General features: G+C 42.1%; 1 protein-coding gene across 1 annotated transcript in view; it reads left to right on the forward strand.

Annotated features, from left to right (window-relative positions):
• SLC6A17 (solute carrier family 6 member 17) overlaps positions 1–19,031 on the forward strand; it is a 46,042-nt gene that overhangs the window by 23,051 nt on the left and 3,960 nt on the right. Inside the window, exons 3-9 of the mRNA XM_061632604.1 lie at positions 6,658–6,815; positions 10,061–10,187; positions 10,910–11,091; positions 11,842–11,952; positions 14,955–15,196; positions 15,610–15,802; positions 18,230–18,422. Of these exons, the coding sequence (XP_061488588.1) occupies positions 6,658–6,815; positions 10,061–10,187; positions 10,910–11,091; positions 11,842–11,952; positions 14,955–15,196; positions 15,610–15,802; positions 18,230–18,422 (1,206 nt within the window). The remainder of the gene's footprint in view (positions 1–6,657; positions 6,816–10,060; positions 10,188–10,909; positions 11,092–11,841; positions 11,953–14,954; positions 15,197–15,609; positions 15,803–18,229; positions 18,423–19,031) is intronic.

The raw sequence follows: 19,031 nt of genomic DNA on the forward strand, positions 1-19,031 counted from the left end.
TCATTTTAACTTTGGCTGATGTAGCCAGTAAATAATGTAAGAATTAGTTTTCTTTTAATGGGCAGCTGTTTTGCCATAACCAAGCACATAGCCATGGCCTCCACAATGGCACCTGAAATTGCTAGCCTGTACATGGCTGATTTGAGACATGCCATGTATATTCCATGACAGATCTTTTTTAACCACCATGTTGCTTAACGTTGTGGAGGAAGCAGATTGAAGGCATAACCACAGAGGACAGCTGTGTAAGGTTCATTGCTGGCTGCACAAATGGGTGGAGCCCAATGGTGTTTTCTCTCAGTAGGACATTCAATGAATAGTCATTACACCATGAATGTTTATCTGCTTAATAGTAAGCATATGCTTAAATATCTTCCTGGATTAGCCACGGATATTAATCAAAGCACTGGCTCAGTATCAATTGGGTGTAATGCAACAGGATTGAACTATTGATAGGCAGATGTGTCTGTGATAAATACAGTTATTTGATGATATATGTGTTATTACTTGATACAAGATTTTTCTGTTAATACTGCTGTATGTGAGGATGGTAAATTTTGTGTTGTTGTTTTTCTCAGTAATAAAGTGTGCATATGTCTGGCAATGAGAACAGATTCCCATTAGAAAAGGGGTGGTATTGGGCCAATTCTTTGGAACACTGTGTGCTCAAGAGCTTACAGGATGTTGTTGCATTAGCTTAAAGCTTTGTTGAAAGCCAGCATCACAGTTACTCAGCTGAGACCCAGGTTAAGGATGCAAATTGGTACCCTCTAATGATACTTATTAACCTGTGACAATGCTTGCTTTTTCTATTGTATGTACTGATTGCCTCTGGCGTGCACTAAATTTGTGGGTAGCGTCAGAGTTTGTTAGTTGGCATGTCTGGAACTGGAGCTTACTGCTTAGCTAGTGTATGCTGAATTCTGAAAACTGTTGCATATTGGGACCACCAGGGTCAGAGACAATGACATAGTCAAAGATGGGGCAGTGTTCAAGTTCCAGAGCAGGAGGCAGACAAGCACTAGAGGCAGATGACTGGGTCAAAGGTAGGCCAGTAGTGTGGTTACAGAAGAAGAGTGAGGCAAGGGAGACTGTGTGGCTGCTCAGGGAGACATAAGAACATAAGAAGAGCCTGCTAGATCAGGCCAGTGGCCCATCTAGTCCAGCATCCTGTTCTCACAGTGGCCAACCAGGTGCCTGGGGGAAGCCCGCAAGCAGGACCCGAGTGCAAGAACACTCTCCCCTCCTGAGGCTTCCGGCAACTGGTTTTCAGAAGCATGCTGCCTCTGACTAGGGTGGCACAGCACAGCCATCACGGCTAGTAGCCATTGATAGCCCTGTCCTCCATGAATTTGTCTAATCTTCTTTTAAAGCTGTCCAAGCTGGTGGCCATTACTGCATCTTGTGGGAGCAAATTCCATAGTTTAACTATGCACTGAGTAAAGAAGTACTTCCTTTTGTCTGTCCTGAATCTTCCAACATTCAGCTTCTTTGAATGTCCACGAGTTCTAGTATTATGAGAGAGGGAGAAGAACTTTTCTCTATCCACTTTCTCAATGCCATGCATAATTTTATACACTTCTATCATGTCTCCTCTGACCCGCCTTTTCTCTAAACTAAAAAGCCCCAAATGCTGCAACCTTTCCTCGTAAGGGAGTCGCTCCATCCCCTTGATCATTCTGGTTGCCCTCTTCTGAACCTTTTCCAACTCTATAATATCCTTTTTGAGATGAGGCGACCAGAACTATACACAGTATTCCAAATGCGGCCGCACCATAGATTTATACAACAGCATTATGATATCGGCTGTTTTATTTTCAATACCTTTCCTAATTATCGCTAGCATGGAATTTGCCTTTTTCACAGCTGCCGCACACTGGGTCGACATTTTCATCGTGCTGTCCACTACAACCCCGAGGTCTCTCTCCTGGTCGGTCACCGCCAGTTCAGACCCCATGAGCGTATATGTGAAATTCAGTTTTTTTGCTCCAATATGCATAATTTTACACTTGTTTATATTGAATTGCATTTGCCATTTTTCCGCCCATTCACTCAGTTTGGAGAGATATTTTTTGGAGCTCTTCACAATCGCTTTTTGTTTTAACAACCCTGAACAATTTAGTGTCGTCAGCAAACTTGGCCACTTCACTGCTCACTCCTAATTCTAGGTCATTAATGAACAAGTTGAAAAGTACAGGTCCCAATACCGATCCTTGAGGGACTCCACTTTCTACAGCCCTCCATTGGGAGAACTGTCCGTTTATTCCTACTCTCTGCTTTCTGCTTCTTAACCAATTCCTTATCCACAAGAGGACCTCTCCTCTTATTCCATGACTGCTAAGCTTCCTCAGAAGTCTTTGGTGAGGTAACTTGTCAAACGCTTTTTGAAAGTCTAAGTACACTATGTCCACTGGATCACCTCTATCTATATGCTTGTTGACACTCTCAAAGAATTCTAATAGGTTACTGAGACAGGACTTTCCCTTGCAGAAGCCATGCTGGCTCTGCTTCAGCAAGGCTTGTTCTTCTATGTGCTTAGTTAATCTAGCTTTAATAATACTTTCTACCAGTTTTCCAGGGACAGAAGTTAAGCTAACTGGCCTGTAATTTCCGGGATCCCCTCTGGATCCCTTTTTGAAGATTGGCGTTACATTTGCCACTTTCCAGTCCTCAGGCACAGAGGAGGACCCGAGGGACAAGTTACATATTTTAGTTAGCAGATCAGCAATTTCACATTTGAGTTCTTTGAGAACTCTCGGGTGGATGCCATCCGGGCCCGGTGATTTGTCAGTTTTTATATTGTCCATTAAGCCTAGAACTTCCTCTCTCGTTACCACTATTTGTCTCAGTTCCTCAGAATCCCTTCCTGCAAACGTTAGTTCAGGTTCAGGGATCTGCCCTATATCTTCCACTGTGAAGACAGATGCAAAGAATTCATTTAGCTTCTCTGCAATCTCCTTATCGTTCTTTAGTACACCTTTGACTCCCTTATCATCCAAGGGTCCAATCGCCTCCCTAGATGGTCTCCTGCTTTGAATGTATTTATAGAATTTTTTGTTGTTGGTTTTTATGTTCTTAGCAATGTGCTCCTCAAATTCTTTTTTAGCATCCCTTATTGTCTTCTTGCATTTCTTTTGCCAGAGTTTGTGTTCTTTTTTATTTTCTTCATTCGGACAAGACTTCCATTTTCTGAAGGAAGACTTTTTGCCTCTAAGAGCTTCCTTGACTTTGCTCGTTAACCAAGCCTGGACCAATAGTTAGATAGAGCCAGACAGACCTGTATTGGTTCTTTTGGTAACCTCGTCTAACTGGCTTGGAGAGCAGCAGTAGCATCTCTGTTTGGGACTGGCCAAGACATTTTGCTGCATTAGGAAAAGGGCAAGATGGTGCCACACCATGTCACAAAGAGAAGCTGACTGGACTGGTAGCTGAATCTTTCTTCAGTACTAAGAACAGCATACTCTGCCACACCTGAGAGCAGCAGGGTAGATAAGGGGCTGCAGGACAGGCTACATGGCATGGACAGTTTGGCCCTGTAACAGAAAGTTAAAGCCAGGGCTCTTGGAAGGAACAGCTATGGCACGCCACCACTCCCTCACTCTGCCTAATGGTAGTGCTGGACCCATCTCAAGCCATTGTAGCGGTAGTACTGCAGCACAGCGGAGAGTAAGCCAAGAACTCCCTTTGTCTGAGGGGCAAATTACATCAGCTGTGAAGTTACATGTTTAAATAAGAGTGCTTAGTCTGGCTGCTTTTATTTTGAAGAAAAGTAGCCATTGTATCAGACTCCTGACTCAGAATTGTGCTCTTCATCTGGATCAAGACCTTGCACTGATTTCTGCTGAAAATCGCACCTACCTGCTTGCATTTTGTCCCCAAAGGTTCTGTTTATTGGTCTGCGGCGATGTGATTGCTTTTATTTATTGTTCTGTTTTGAAGGGTTCCCCTCCCCTTTTTTTTACTAATATTTGTTATTAGCCATTCTGGAAATTTGTTTAAATACTGCCATGGAAGAACCAATAAGAGTCTTATGTAAAGTTTGAAGTAACCTTTGTTAAAAATGCCCATTGCTTTCAGAGGTTTATATTTATACCAGAGACCTTTTTCTAAAGAGAAAAAGAAACTTTGCTGTCATTTGCTTGGATCAGAGTCTTTCAGTGGATTTTTGTCAGTTTATTAGGAGCTGAAGGAATTGTTTTGTATCTTGCTGAAATGCTGTGAGTTGTGTCAAAAATTAAGCCGGTGATATTGTGCTGGTTGTGCTTAATCATTTCTAGGTTGCTTATCTGAATACCCTGAATATGAAGCAGGAACAAAATTCTGCCTACACGGCTTGCTGTCTGTATTAGAATTACGGACATTCCAGGAATATTGTTTTTTGTTTTTGCTTTGAGTTTTTAGTCAACAGCTCAGACTTCCAGCACAAGAGTTTTTGGCCTCTCTGATCAACTATTTATATTTTTCAGACTGCCCACTTTTTCCTACTCTCTCCAATAAGCCAGAGATTGATGGTCCTGCTATTTAAGGTCCTCTGTGGAGCATTTTCACCTAGCTGTTCCAGGAATTGTTCTCTTTAATCGCATAGCTGGCCCTGGAACAGCAACTGTGAAGGCAGAAAATAATCACACTGTATATACATCTGTATATGAAATATTAAAGATGTGTGCCTCCCTCTCCATGAGTGATACTGTGTATGGTAGTTGTATAACCTTTCTCTCTATTGTCCTGGCACCAGGATAAATCAAGGAACTTGCTTCAAGGAATGCTGCTTTTAACAGAGCATATTTATATATTTTCATAAATGTATACATTTCATGGAGGGTAGGGCGCTCAATGGCTACGAGGCAAGTAAGGGGAGGCATGATAGAGGTGTATAAGAGTATGCATAGTGTGGTATCCAGAGAAGGCGGATAGAGAGATTGTTTTCTCCATCTCTCATAATACTAGAACCTGGGGCCGTCTGGTGAAGCTGAATGTTGGAAGATTCAGGACAGACAAAAGAAAAAACTTCATATGGTGCATAATTACACTGTGGAATTCACTTCCACAAGACGCAGTGATAGCAGGATGGCTTTAGAAGAAGATTAGATAAATTCATGGAGGGCATCTATGGCTACTAGCCAGGACATCTGTGTTCTGCCTCCACTACTGGAGGTAGTATGCCTCTGAATACCAGTTGCAGGGAATCACAAGTAGGGAGAGTGCCATTTGTGCTCCAGTCCTGCTTTTGGGCTTCCCACAGGCATGTGGTTGGCCACTGCGGAAAAGGATGCTGGATGAGATGGCTTTTTGGCCTGATCCAGCAGGAATGTTCTTGTGATCGGTTCCAGATTTTGTGGGGGGCTTGGTGGTCCTCTTTGGCTGTGCTGGCTGGGACTGATGCAATTTGTAGTTCAAAACATCCGGAGGGCACCTCTACGGGGTGAGAGGAATTCAAATCCACATCTGTTAGGCCTTCAGTTCAACCCTGAGCTATGCTGTTCATCTCCTTTTCCCATGCCTTGGATGAAAAAGGCTGCTTTTTCACCATCTCGTCACCAGAGAATGAGAGTGCTTCAATAAAAAGCTTCACTCAACATGTGCAACTACAGTATTACACTTCCCCCTCCCATCCTAGGATTTAAAGGGCTCTATACATACATTTCCATCTGTTTCTGATGTTGAGTGCCATTGCTGTCGGTGTCATTGGTTATGTAGCCAAAATAGCACCTCCCATGTACAAGACGGAGGTATCGGCAGGCTTGAGGAGAAATACTAAGGGGTGTTGGTAAACTGCCCAATGAGGTCTGTGCATGCTCAATGGCTATGGAATGCTGTAGCAGGGAGGGAGAGCAGAAATGGAAAACCAGATGGGAAGTGGATGGAATATAGTGGAATGGACTGGCTGGAGTTCTGAACAGGGAGCTCTGCAACATTTTGTTGCAGGTCCCACTGGCTTCTTGCAATATCTGCCACAGAATTACAGTTGCATCTGGGTGTTTGAACATTTGTAAGTCTTTTTATAGCTTTGCATATCCACATTTTGAGTATCTTTGTAAGCATTCAAATGCTATGTATATCAGAAAACTCAGTTTGCGTTCCACAGGCATAGACATATTCCCGATTGCCTGTGTAATTGTGGGCCAATCCCATAACCTTGGCTTTCCCTTTTCTTCCTAGCTGCCACTGCAAATATTTCCTCACCCAATCTTAAACTGCTTTGGAACTTTTACAGCCCAACAGTCTGATCAATTTGTCCTTCTGCTTGTTCTATGCTGGACTGGTGTTTGCAGACATCATGTTTCATGGATTAGATCTGAGAATAAGAGGTAAAAATGTTCAAGTTGGGACCCTTCTTGTCTGAAGAGCATTGTAAAATATTTTCAATTGCCATGGAGTTAACTTAGGGGTGGGAAATTTGTGGCCCTCCAGGTGTTGCTGGACCACAGTTCTTGTCATCCCTGAACATTGGCCATGCTGGCTGGGGCTGATGTGAGTCAGAGTCCATCAACATCTGGAGGGCCACCGGTGTCCTCATCCCTGGGTGAATTGATGGGCCAGACAAGTCAGATAAAGCAGATGTGGCTGTCTCCTAGTTGCAGTTGTTGTCACCTTCTCATGCTTTGCCTCTTGTAATCAAAGGTGGCCATCTCTAATGACCCTTCTCTTTCATTCCAGGTGCCTATCTGGTTCCATATCTGGTATTGCTCATCCTCATTGGACTCCCTCTCTTCTTTCTGGAGTTGGCTGTCGGCCAGAGGATCCGCCGGGGCAGTATAGGAGTGTGGAATTATGTCTGCCCTCGGTTGGGGGGCATTGGATTTGCCAGCTGTCTTGTGAGTGCTTGGATGGGGCTTTGGCTTTGGGGTGGTTGCATGGATGATAGACAGGTGGTTTTCCAGCTGGGCTGTCTGGCGGACATGTCTATAATAAACCCATTTCCTACAATGAAGGACAGTTATTTATTGCAGAATAGAATTCGAAGACATCAGTCTGTGAAATTGGTTAGCTAGGAACAAAGGGTCCATGCCTTGAACATGAAATTGCACAACAGGATCAGCATTTACCATCAAGGTCTGACTTCCTTTGATTTCCCCAGACCAAATGGAGAATGAATACATAGTTTCACATGTACACTTGAACAGACTGAGCATGCCTTTCAAGAATGTGTTGGAAGTGGCTCAGGAGCAACTCCTGTCTGGGTACTTTTGTTTGTATTCCAGAAAGAAGATAGAATTAGGCTCCAGCTGGCTAGGCTTGCCTACCTTTATCTGTGCTCTTCCTACCTAACTTCTTTCCGTTGTAAACTGATATCCTCAGGGAAGCTGACCTGCCCCTCCTTCCTTTGTCGTCTTCTTCTTCGACTGTCTGAGGAGAGAGGAGACATCTTTGTCTTTGCTCTCTCTCCTGAGCCATGAGGGCAATACCCAAGTCTGGGCATTGTGCCTCCACCTTAGTTAGTTAGTTAGAACTAGGTATGCCTTTCCTATCTGCTATGTATTTCTATAAATAAAGTAGCTTTTCTTATTTTACTAAGTCTGAAGCCTTAGTGGTCTAAATGCAGGGTAAAAGCCTGCTTCTAAGGTAAATACACACACTGGCACAGGCAGCTCAGACCGCTAAGTATCTCTGCATATATATATATATATATATATATATATATATATATATTTCTGTAACATGTGTCCTAGCTGCTGGATCCTCTGCTTGCATCTGTCAAAAATAACCTCCTTGTAGTCCAGTCCTAATGATTCCCTCTGCTGACACAGAGATCAGCAGCTTGGGGTGCTAATTAAAAGCACAATTGTCCTTATGGCACTGATAAGGGAACCCAAGCTCAGCACCGCCATTCACTCCTGGCCCTTAAACAGAGTTGTTCCATTCAGCATCTTATTTGAATCACTGGGGTGACAACCAAAGGCCCCGGCATTCAAGGGTCGTTGGTGCAGTTCTGGATCTCCTACAAGTGCAACACTGCAGCCTTGATTTTTGGTCATTTTGAGGGATTGCAGTGCAGTTCACATGGCAAGTGGAAAAGAACTGTATGATTGTGTTAGGCTGCTGCAACTAAAGCAGCCCCATAGGATCAGGATGTATTGTACTGTCCCAGTTCTCCAATTTCCAAACAATCTTGCAAGAGCATTATTGCCATATCAAACTTCAGAGCAGGTACTCAGGAAATTCTGAAACTGGTCCTAGTAAGTTCTGAGTATCTCAGTAAGTAAAGTGCCTAAAATGGTTAGGAGCTCCACAAAGAAAAAGTTAACAAGACCTTGCCTGCAAAACATGACACTGTACATGACTTACAGTCATGTGGGAATCACCAGAGAAATTCATTTCAAAGTGTTTGACTTTATTGTTGCCCTCCACCCCACTCATTTTTACTTTTTGTTACTATGTCTTAAAAGCAGCTTCACTGAAAAACATGGAGGTGATAATTCAACAAGGAACAGAACTCATTCATTATCCTGGGTGAATAATCCATTCACTTTGTTTTATTTAACAATTATCACATTTTCTGTGTGAGCTGATGGTAATAGGACCAAGCCAATCACATATGGGTGGGTGTGCATTTTCTAGTAATATTTCTCAGGTTCGGGATTTTTGTTAGTGTGAATCTTGCACGCTCACTCCCCCGTTTCTGTAGCCCAAGGCTTATTAAGTCATTTCATGGTGCCCATTCATTTTAATGAGACTTGCAGAAGAAACAAGCAATGTGTGCCCTGGTGGATTAGCCTTTTTTAAAAAAAATTCAGCCTCTGAGAAGCTGTGACAGGTGGGGCCTTCATATAAAAGGTTACAATCGGTTCATTCTATAGTCATGTTAAATCAAAGCCTAAAAGCTGATTTAGTACCATTTACTTCAGTGCACTTGCCTTCCCATTTGGAATCTGCTGATGTTCTGATTTGAAATTACTCACATGTTTAAAGGAAGAACATATATCATTAGCCCAGCCTTGCACATGCAAATTGTCACATTAATTTCATTGAAGGGAGCACATTCATGCATTCGATAGAATTCACACATAGATCTACTTCCATTGAACTAAGGCAGTTTGTGTGTGTGGGTATTTCCTTTGCACAGTGGAGTTCCCAGACCCAGAAGGCACTGATGTGCTAGAGAGTATGGTTCATCATATACAATTCAGCTTTTCAAAGCACTGGAATACCATAGAACTTTTTCTGCTCACTTACCTAAAGCTTTGTGTTATCATAAGATGTACAGGGTTAGCCAAAAAAAAAAAAGAGTTGTGATAATCTGAAAGTTGTAGAAAATCGTTCCCTAGTTTTCTACTAAAAAAAATTCTATTAATCGTGTACATTTTTTCTAGTTGCGTACCATGTTTTTCCCTTTTGTTGTGAATGATTTTAAAAATCATTTTTATTTTCCTCATTTCTGATTTAGTTTTGCAAAATGTTATAGTAAGTGATAAGATTAATATGAAAAGCAAAGATCTGTACTTTAAAAAATACTGTAGAAACATTAGATCAAGGTAGGCAACATGGTGCCCTCTAGATGGTGATGGACTGAAATGCCTACCACCCCTGACCATTGGCCATGCTGACTGGGTCTGATGGGAGTTAAGAGTCCAACAACATCAGGAGGGCACTATTTTGGCTATCCCTGCATTAGATGTACAAATTAGATTTTTGTATTGACCAACTAAACAATGAAAATGCAGCTCAGAATAATGATATAAAAATTGTTATACTAAAAATGTATCAAACCTCTTCTTACCAAGTCTTGTGAATATGGGTAGCTTTGCATCCCAAGCTGTCCTGCTAAGCTTTCTCTCTGGGACATAAGGACAGTTCAGTGCATTCCAGTGGCTGTTCAGAAAAAACTATTGGGTCATACTGAATGCTGCTGTTCTGCTAGTGCAGCCTCCAGAGCAATTTTTGAGGGTGTGTGGGGAGAGGATGGAAGAAGTCCTCTTGTGCATGTGGAACTCTGTGCATGCAGTGTTGGATATAATCCAGTGCATTTCAATGGACCATTCTCCATTCATTTTAGTATAAGTTGGTTCAAAAGACATATTGTTAATTAGGATCCAATCACTTTTTATTCTCCTTTTGCCAGGTCTGCTTGTTTGTAGGGCTCTATTACAATGTGATCATAGGGTGGAGCATCTTTTACTTTTTTAAATCCTTCCAGTACCCTTTGCCTTGGAGTGAGTGCCCCATCGTAAAGAATGGCACAGTGGCAAGTAAGTACCTTGTCTTTCCAACTTTGCATGTGTGAGAGGGGAGATGAGACACACTTTCTCTGGGTTATAAGTGGGATCCAGTGTTGGGATTGTTGTCATTCCAACTACTTAGAATTCAAGTGTGGATAATTGTTGCAAGAGTAATTAAAGTTGGCTAATGTCACATAATTCAGGTTCATGCATCCATTCATTTCTCTTTTCCATGATTATGGGACACAAGGAGACAGAAGTGTTTACTTGCCTTGTACTCTATAGTTACTATATTAAAGTAATTCCACTTTTCTTTCGCTAGGGGTATTGTGAGCACTGGCAGGAAACAACCCTTTGGTCAAAAACGTAACAATAGTTCAAGTTTGTTTCACTTGCTAGACTATGGGAATTGCATTTGGACATTAGATGTCAGGAAATGGATACTTTCCAAAGAGTGCTATAGAGACAGTTTGGAAGTTAATGGAGTATTTAATAGAATTTGAACGTCTCCCAGCATATACATGAATATTTTATAGTGGGTGTAAATTGCCCCATTTATTTAACTTTTAGTTTCAGTTGGCAAGATCTTGTATTCTTTTTTGGGCATCCTTCCTGAAGTGCCCCATGATGCTTGTCTGTCCTCCTTAGCCTCTAAATGCTGTCTCACTTTGCTGTGACTTAGGCATCTTTATGAGATGTCAAAGCATAAGGACTTAAGACCTTGTAAAACCTAAGATCTTGTCATTTTTCAGTGGTGGAACCAGAATGTGACAAAAGCTCTGCTACTACTTTCTTCTGGTACCGGGATGCCCTGGACATTTCCAATTCCATTTCAGAGAGTGGTGGGCTGAACTGGAGAATGACACTATGCCTGCTAGCAGCTTGGAGCATTGTGGGGTTGGCCATGATCAAAGGAATTCAGTCTTCAGGGAAGGTAAGTGCTGATGGGGGCAACCTGAAGCAGAACAGAACCTGTCAGAACCCACAAATGAACTCACTTACAAAGTGGTGGATCCAGGGGTTGGGGAACTTGTTGTCCTCCAGATATTGCTGGACTACAACTCCCATCATCCCTGCTCATAGGCCATGTTGGCTAGGGCTGATGGGAACTGGAGTCTAACAAGTTCTGGAGGGTCACAGTTTCCCCTTCCCGGTCCTAAGGGATATGTAAGTCAGTAATTGCTGTTCGGGTCACAGTCCTGTGGCCAGGAACATTCAACCACTTCCACACATCCTGAGCAGCCCCTAGCACCCAGGAGACCACAGATGGTAAAGCCAGTCAAGAAAAAGGAAAGGGTGCAGACTTTGTCTTCTCAACCACTAAATCCAGGAGTGCTTGTCCTGTGCCTGTAGGGAAATGAGGTCAGCAGTGGCCAATGGCCCTCAGTGGCACAACTTCCACTCTTTTGGGGGTACACCTGTTCAGTTTCACTGTCTTAGGGCATATCCACAAAAACGAAATGGGAATTGTAGGTCTGTTTGGAGGGAGAGCTAGGGATCTCTAATGGAGAATTCACCAAAGTATTTCATGAAATTACAATTCCCAAAATGTTTTGCAGAAAGAGAGAAAACTGATATATATTTCTAGTAGTGTAGATATGGCCTTACTGTTCATCCATGAGACTTTCATTATAAACAGTCTACTGCTGGTTTATCCTCTCTCTCTCTCTCTCCCCCCCCCCAGGTGATGTATTTCAGCTCTCTCTTTCCTTACGTGGTGCTGATCTGTTTCCTGGTCCGGGGATTGCTCTTAAGGGGGGCAATAGATGGGATTCTGCACATGTTAACTCCCAAGGTAAATCCACCACACTCACCATGTGGTCTGAGGCCTTTAGACACTTCAAAGAAACTTCTCACAGAATGTTTTGTATTCTGGTACAGGCACTGCATGCCTCCTCAGTTTTAAAATATAATGCATGTATGTATATATTCTCAGACTCTCATATTGTTTAAGGTGATCTGTATTGTTGTGTATGCCTAAAGAGCCATTTTATATTAATGACAGTAATTTATAATTAACTATAATACTTTTCAAAAGACTGCTGCTGTTCCAACTCCTCTCATCCAGCTGCCCCTTAGCTGTTTGCTTACCAAAACTTGTTTGTGAGATTAAATCTCCCCATCAGCCAATTAGAATAGGGAATGGGAGAGAGCCCTCCCTAATTCATGTCAGTACTCAGCTGTGCCTTGGGAATCACTTGTGGAAGTTGTGCCAATGAGATTTGGAACTGCAACTGATTTGGAAGTGTCTCAGACCCTCTTCAGACTATTAGGTATACAAATAGAGAGGTCCCTTGGCTTCCAGATTTTAGCTGAAACTACCCTTTCCTTAAAGATTGGAAGTTATTTTCCAAGCTGGAGGTCTGTAGGCTGTATATATGCACAACTGAGAGATGCGTGCATGTGATGAGACAGGCAAAAATGTACTAATGTTGCAGGCTTTTTCAGACAGTTTTTCCTAGCTGTTGTAAATTTGCTGGTGCTATTTCTTTCCTGAGTTCAACGATCATAATGATCATATTTTTGCACAACAGTGCAAAAATAGGTAAATTAAAACAGAAGCATGCAAATGAATTAATAATTGAAGAAATGATCATGCTTTGTTTAATGTAACACACAGTGCCAAATTTCTTGGCTATGATACCAAGAATCATTTGCCTTTGATGATTATCACAAACCATTCCCTCTGTAAAACTGCTGCAACTATGGTGCTGTCTGGAGAGCACCAAAGATAGCAAATATTATATAGGGACAGGAGTAGTGTTGGTGACTGGAGTAGTCTTTTTAGTCAGTGGTGCACTGGTGCTACAACCTCTTAAATTGAAATGCTGCAGCTTAACTGTCTTGGGCATGCCAGTACAGGTCTGTTTCATTATTCTTCCCACTCCTGGTAGGAAGTGTGTCAAATTAGCTAGGATTGCAAAAGGACAGTTGCAAAATGGATCAATTAATTCACTAGTTAATTAATTCATTGAATCAAGATGTAGATGGTTCATTTTGTGAAGCTGTCACTAATCCTGATTAATTTTGAATAAGAAATATAAAAATGCAACCCTAATTTACAAATTCTCATTATAGATAGATGATGATGATCATCATCATCAAAATCATTTACTACCTGTCCTTCACCCAAAGGTCTCAAGGTGGGTTACAACAATTCTAAAATACAACATTAAAAACAACCTAAAATCGCAAAATAGGGTGAGTTCTAAAAATACATATCTCAGGTGTCAAAGGCCTGGGTAAAGAGGTGTGTCTTCAGAATTTACCTAAAACTGTACAGCAAAGTTCCCAGATGCACCTTGGTGGGGAGGCTGTTCCACAACTTAGGGGCCGCCACAGAGAATGCCTCTCCTGGGCCATCCCCCGAGCTTCTGAGGATGGTGGAGCTACAAAAAGGGCCCCCATCTCAACACCCAAGAGGGGTCTGTAGGGAAGTTGGCGCCTTTCTGATATTTGGGACCTAACTCATTTAGGGATTTAAACACTAGTGTAAGCACCTTCAATTAGACCCAGAACCAACTGGCAACCAACGTAGCTGTTTTAAAAGAAGGGTTATATGAGATTTAAAGGGAACCCCAGCCAGTAATCTGGCTGCTGCATTTTCACCAGTGGAAGTTTCTGAGTCATCTTCAAGGGCAGCGCCGTGTAGAGCGCATTGCAATAATCCAATCTGGAAGTTAGCAGAGCTTGGGAGTACTGTGGCCAAGTCATCTCTGTCCAGAAGGGGCCAAAGCTGGCAAACCAGCCAGCACTGGAAAAAGCACTCCTTGCCACTGAGGCCACCTGAGCCTCCAGTGACGACGTTGTATCCAAGAGTACCCCCAAGCTGCGAACCTGCTCCTTCCAGGGGAATGCAGCCCTATCCCAAACAGACTACCTCCCCAACTCCCGGACATCAGAACTCTGGACACATAACACCCCTGTCTTTTCAGGATTCAGCCTCAATTTATTGGCCCACATTCAGCCCATCACCACCTCCAAGCACCGGTCCAGACTTCAGCTGCCTCTCTCAGTTCAGATGGAACAGAGAGATAGAGTTGATTTGTCCAGATTTTAAGTGGCAGAAGGTCCCACCATGGACACACTTTGTGGCTCACTTTCTATGCCACATGCAGTAGTGGACTGAATGAGAATAAAGTGCTTAACATGGTACTAGTACATTTGTTTGCAAAAGGCACTTGCATAGTTTGCTTCCATATCCTATGTAGTCTATTCAGTGTGTTTTGTAAGCTGCAAGCTTTAATTTATAGGTTAATCAAGCTTTTCTTGATAAAGGGATGGGAGCTAATTCTAACTGGCAAGAGTCAATTTGAAAAGTTTCTTTTTTCTAAACTTTCATTTGGACACTGTGTTTTCAAGCTTTCTTTCTTAGAAATCATGAGGGATAGAACATTGCTTTCTTTTCTTTTTTAAAGTTGTTGAGCATTTTTCAGGACATCAAATTCCCTATCTAACTGGTGAGCCCACAAAGTGCACAGACAGTAAAGACCTAGAGTGCAATGAAGCATTAGGCATTCTTGAGTGCATAGTTCAGTGTTTTAAGACCCATTGATTTCAATGGGACCTAAGCTTAACATTCTTTTGATTGCGCTCTTAGTCATCAATAATTCAGTTAATGGAAGAGAAAGATACAGAACTCTAGCACATGCAGAAGGAGCAGATATCCAAGCAATGATGTGATGTTTTCAGCTGCCAACTCTATACATTTATATATAAATGTGTCATATATGTACCAAGCTGACCATCCAAGATGCAGGATGGATGACTTGGCTTCTCTCTTATCTCTCCTTACAGCTTGATAAAATGTTGGATCTGCAGGTGTGGCGAGAAGCAGCCACTCAGGTCTTCTTTGCCCTAGGTCTGGGCTTTGGTGGAGTTATTGCTTTCTCCAGTTACAACAAGCAGGACAATAACTGCCACTTTGATGCAGCCCTTGTCTCCTTCATCAACTTCTTCACTTCCATCTTGGCCACGCTGGTAGTCTTTGCTGTGCTGGGCTTCAAAGCCAATGTCATGAATGAGAAGTGTGTGATTGAGTAAGTTCCAATCTCTCCCCATCTCCCCAAAAAGGCTTCTCTAAATGGTATAACCACAGTCATTATCTACATTTCAGGGTAGCTATAGTTACCTAAATAAAGCAACTGGTGTAGATGGTGCAGTTTTATTTTGGCCTCAAGCTTTGATAGCTAGAGACTATAGTTTCCTTCTGGCCTAGTGGGAATCTAGAGAGCTCTGTGGAGCAGGGAAAGCAGCTTTTCACGTCATTATTTTTGCAGAAGGTACTGTGAAATAATCAGACTAATTCCTCCCACATCAGCTGATTTACAGGTTCACTTTGCCTGTATTGCTGGAAGAAGATGCTCTTCACTTTATATCCAGAACAAGGTGAACAACAATATCTAAAGGCCAGGAAATGGCTCTGTAGTGACCTTTTGTTTCCCCACCTTAGGAATGCTGAGAAGATTCTGGGTTATCTGAACACCAATATCCTGAGCCACGCGCTTATTCCTCCCCAAGTGAACTTCTCCCATCTCACGGCCAAAGACTACAGTGAGATGTATGGTGTGATAAAGACAGTAAAGAAGGATCATTTCCAGAAACTGGGGCTGGATCCTTGTCTATTGGAAGATGAGCTTAACAAGGTATGTTTATAGTCAGGGTTGCTTTTCACTGTCATTTTGGACCCCAAATGCTGGTCCACACTTGTACTTCACTGAAGACTGATTGCCAGACAACATGTTTGGAAAAAGCACATGGTAGAGCTCTCTTGGGACTCTACCACATCTTCATTGTGCAGGTGGAGGAATCACATACTCCCCAAATATTTAAAGTAATCCTCTTTGTATATAGAAAATTTCCCCTCGGAGAAGGCTAAGGCAGAAACCTTATGGTTGATGTTTATGATCACTCCTTGTGGGAACTGCTGCTATGTGCTGATGAAGACTTCACTAACACAAGGAACAAGCAACCTGAGTATACCCAAATATTTTTTAAAAAATATTTTGCAAAAACCCTAAACAATATAACCTACATGTATTGGATGTAGATATTGGCTGTGTTCAAGTGTCATGCTAAAGTGGTGTGCCCAAACCATAGTGAGCCTCCCCTTCCCCTCTCCTCCTCCCATGCTTCCACTTTTTTGACCATATTTTGTAGTGTTGTCCAGACCTGGAATTGCCCTTAAAACTGTGGTTAGATTTAACCAGCTTCAAAAATACAAGTTGGCTTGTTTGAAATCAACCATAGTGAATGTTAACCACCATATGATGTACCAGACAACATTACAAATCCCAGTTAACTAAAAGCAAAAGCAAATGCTTCTGAAACTCTCTTCTCAGTCATGCAGTGGGAGGAGGGGGTATGTGAGCCTGAATCTCACTGTAGCTTGTTCCTCTTCGTGCACATGTGTGAACAGAGTGACCTTGTCAAGTTGTTAAATACGTTCATGAAATTTTTTAAGCAATAAGTTGCTGTACAAATACTTTTATGTTAGTCCAGAAACTGTTGTGTAACTTACAACTTGTGATCTGCACTGAAGGCAGAATGAGATTGCACACTATTCCTCTTCAATGAAAAAAAAATTCCTCCCTAATTTCCTCTCATGGTGCTGTAGCAGAAATGTAAAGTGCTGATATGTGTCAATAAACACCATATATGGTGTGTTTCTGTCTTGGCCTGGATCAGACCTAACACAAAAAATAGCTTAGCATTACAAGAACAAGGTGCAGTGAGCCTTGCGTTCATACCATTCCCCCCCTTCTCTCTTCCTCTGGTGCAGTTGAGAGGAGGAAATCGGAAGCTTTTGCTTTCATTTTAAATTAACTGCAGTTTAGTGTGCCATCCAAACTTTAAACTGTGGTTAATCTTAACTATAGTTGGTGGAAACAAGCCAGCTTTGTAAATCATGGTTTGAATTTCACTTGCTTCCACTAACCACAGTTAAATGTAATCATTGTCTGAATTTGTATGACACAACAAACTGCATTTTATATAGACTTGCATGTTCTAAATGCTTCTGCTCAGTTGCACTGGAGGAGGAAAGCTGAGGGGGAATGCATGAACCCAAGACTTGCTGTAGGTTATTCGCCCCATGCTAAACTATGAATTACATCTGAACCAGCCCTTTGTGTCTTTCAAGGAATACTGTTTTCAGATGTTATATTTACCTTATGGCAGTGCAGTGATAAATCACACTACTGTTCTAGCATGGTGACACCTTCTAAATATGTCAAAGAGTACTACAGACATCCTTTTATGGTTTTGCTAATATTGTTGCTGCTTTATCATTGAAGATGCTTCAGCCCACACATGCAGTGCTGTCTTTTATCAAAGAATACACTGCATCAGTTCTGGCCTCCGTTCTTACGGAGCTAGCTGAGCAAAAAAGAAAACAGTAGAAAAATGACATCGGGCTTTGAATGTGATATGGAAGACATCTCACGAATCTCCTTATTGGGCAGAAGTTGCTGGTAGTGGTGGTATTTGTTTGATGGAATCTTCCCTTCTTCATAATTATTGGCAGAACTGGGCGATATAGCAATATACAACAATGTTATGGAACAAATGTGCTTGAGGGCTATGAATAGCAGAGTAGATGTTTGGCATGTAGAAAGTCCCAGATTCAATCCCTGGCATCTCCAGGTAGGGCTGGGAATGTTTCCTGTTTGAAAACATGAAGAGCTGCTGCCAATCAGTGTAGACAATACTGAGCTATATGATCTGTTGGACTGACTTGGTGTAAGGCAGTCTCCAGTCTTCCTGAGAATACTGTGGGTGGGGAAATGGAGGAATAAATTACAGTCCATCATGCCTGTGGTATACATGCACTGAAAAGCCACAATTAATCATGGCTTCTCAGAGCATGTATATGTAGTGAAAAAGATGCTTGTCCAGTCATCAGTATTCATTATGCATCTTTTTCCTTATACCTACAACCATTTGGCTGTTTGGATCTGAGAGCCTGTGGTTTTCCAGATAGAAAGCTGTTTACATGAATACATGCACACCTGCTTTTACAATGTTCTCTTCTGCTAAGAGTAACACAAGCATCTTCTTTTGGCTGTGTACAGTCAGTGCAGGGAACTGGCCTTGCATTCATAGCTTTCACGGAAGCAATGACCCACTTTCCAGCTTCTCCTTTCTGGTCAGTGATGTTCTTCCTGATGCTGATAAACCTGGGCTTGGGGAGTATGATTGGGACCATGGCTGGCATCACCACACCCATCATTGACATGTTCAAAGTGCGCAAGGAAGCATTAACAGGTAAGGCCTCGCTTGGGGAAAATCAAAGAACCACTCACAGAGTATCGCTGGTGTGCATGCAAAGGGGACATCATCTAGCTCTAGCAAAGACTGGTGCTACAAGATTATTTAATGGATTGTAGTAAATTGTAATTTATAAAAGTCATTGCATAACATCAAAGGTAGAACCTTTAGTGCTAAAAAATGTTTGCTGTCCCTCAAAAAGAGTGGAAGGATTTGGAGTTTAAGGGGTAATTGTCAAGGCTGGGAAGCTCACACACTGATAATGAGGGAAATGATTTTGGGGGGGAGTTGATGACTAAGGGTTAATTCATAAAACCAGATTGTGGTGAGTTTATGGGTGTGTGGATCTGGACTGAGTGTGGAAAGTTGCAAGGTGATCTTGTGATTGCTTCATCAAATCACCACATTTATCATACAAGTACAAAGTTGCTCCAAATGGCTATAAGTATCACATTAACAATATAATCCTATGCATGCTTTGCTTACTTTGAAGTAAATTACAGTGGTTTTCAATGGAATTTACTGCTGTGTAAGTGTGCATTGGGTTGCAGACCAAATGTGCTTTGGCACTTCATTGCACGCCAAACTCAAATTGTATCTGCTCAA

The sequence above is a fragment of the Rhineura floridana genome, chromosome 6 (genome assembly GCF_030035675.1).
Source record: "Rhineura floridana isolate rRhiFlo1 chromosome 6, rRhiFlo1.hap2, whole genome shotgun sequence".
Taxonomy (NCBI): domain Eukaryota; kingdom Metazoa; phylum Chordata; class Lepidosauria; order Squamata; family Rhineuridae; genus Rhineura; species Rhineura floridana.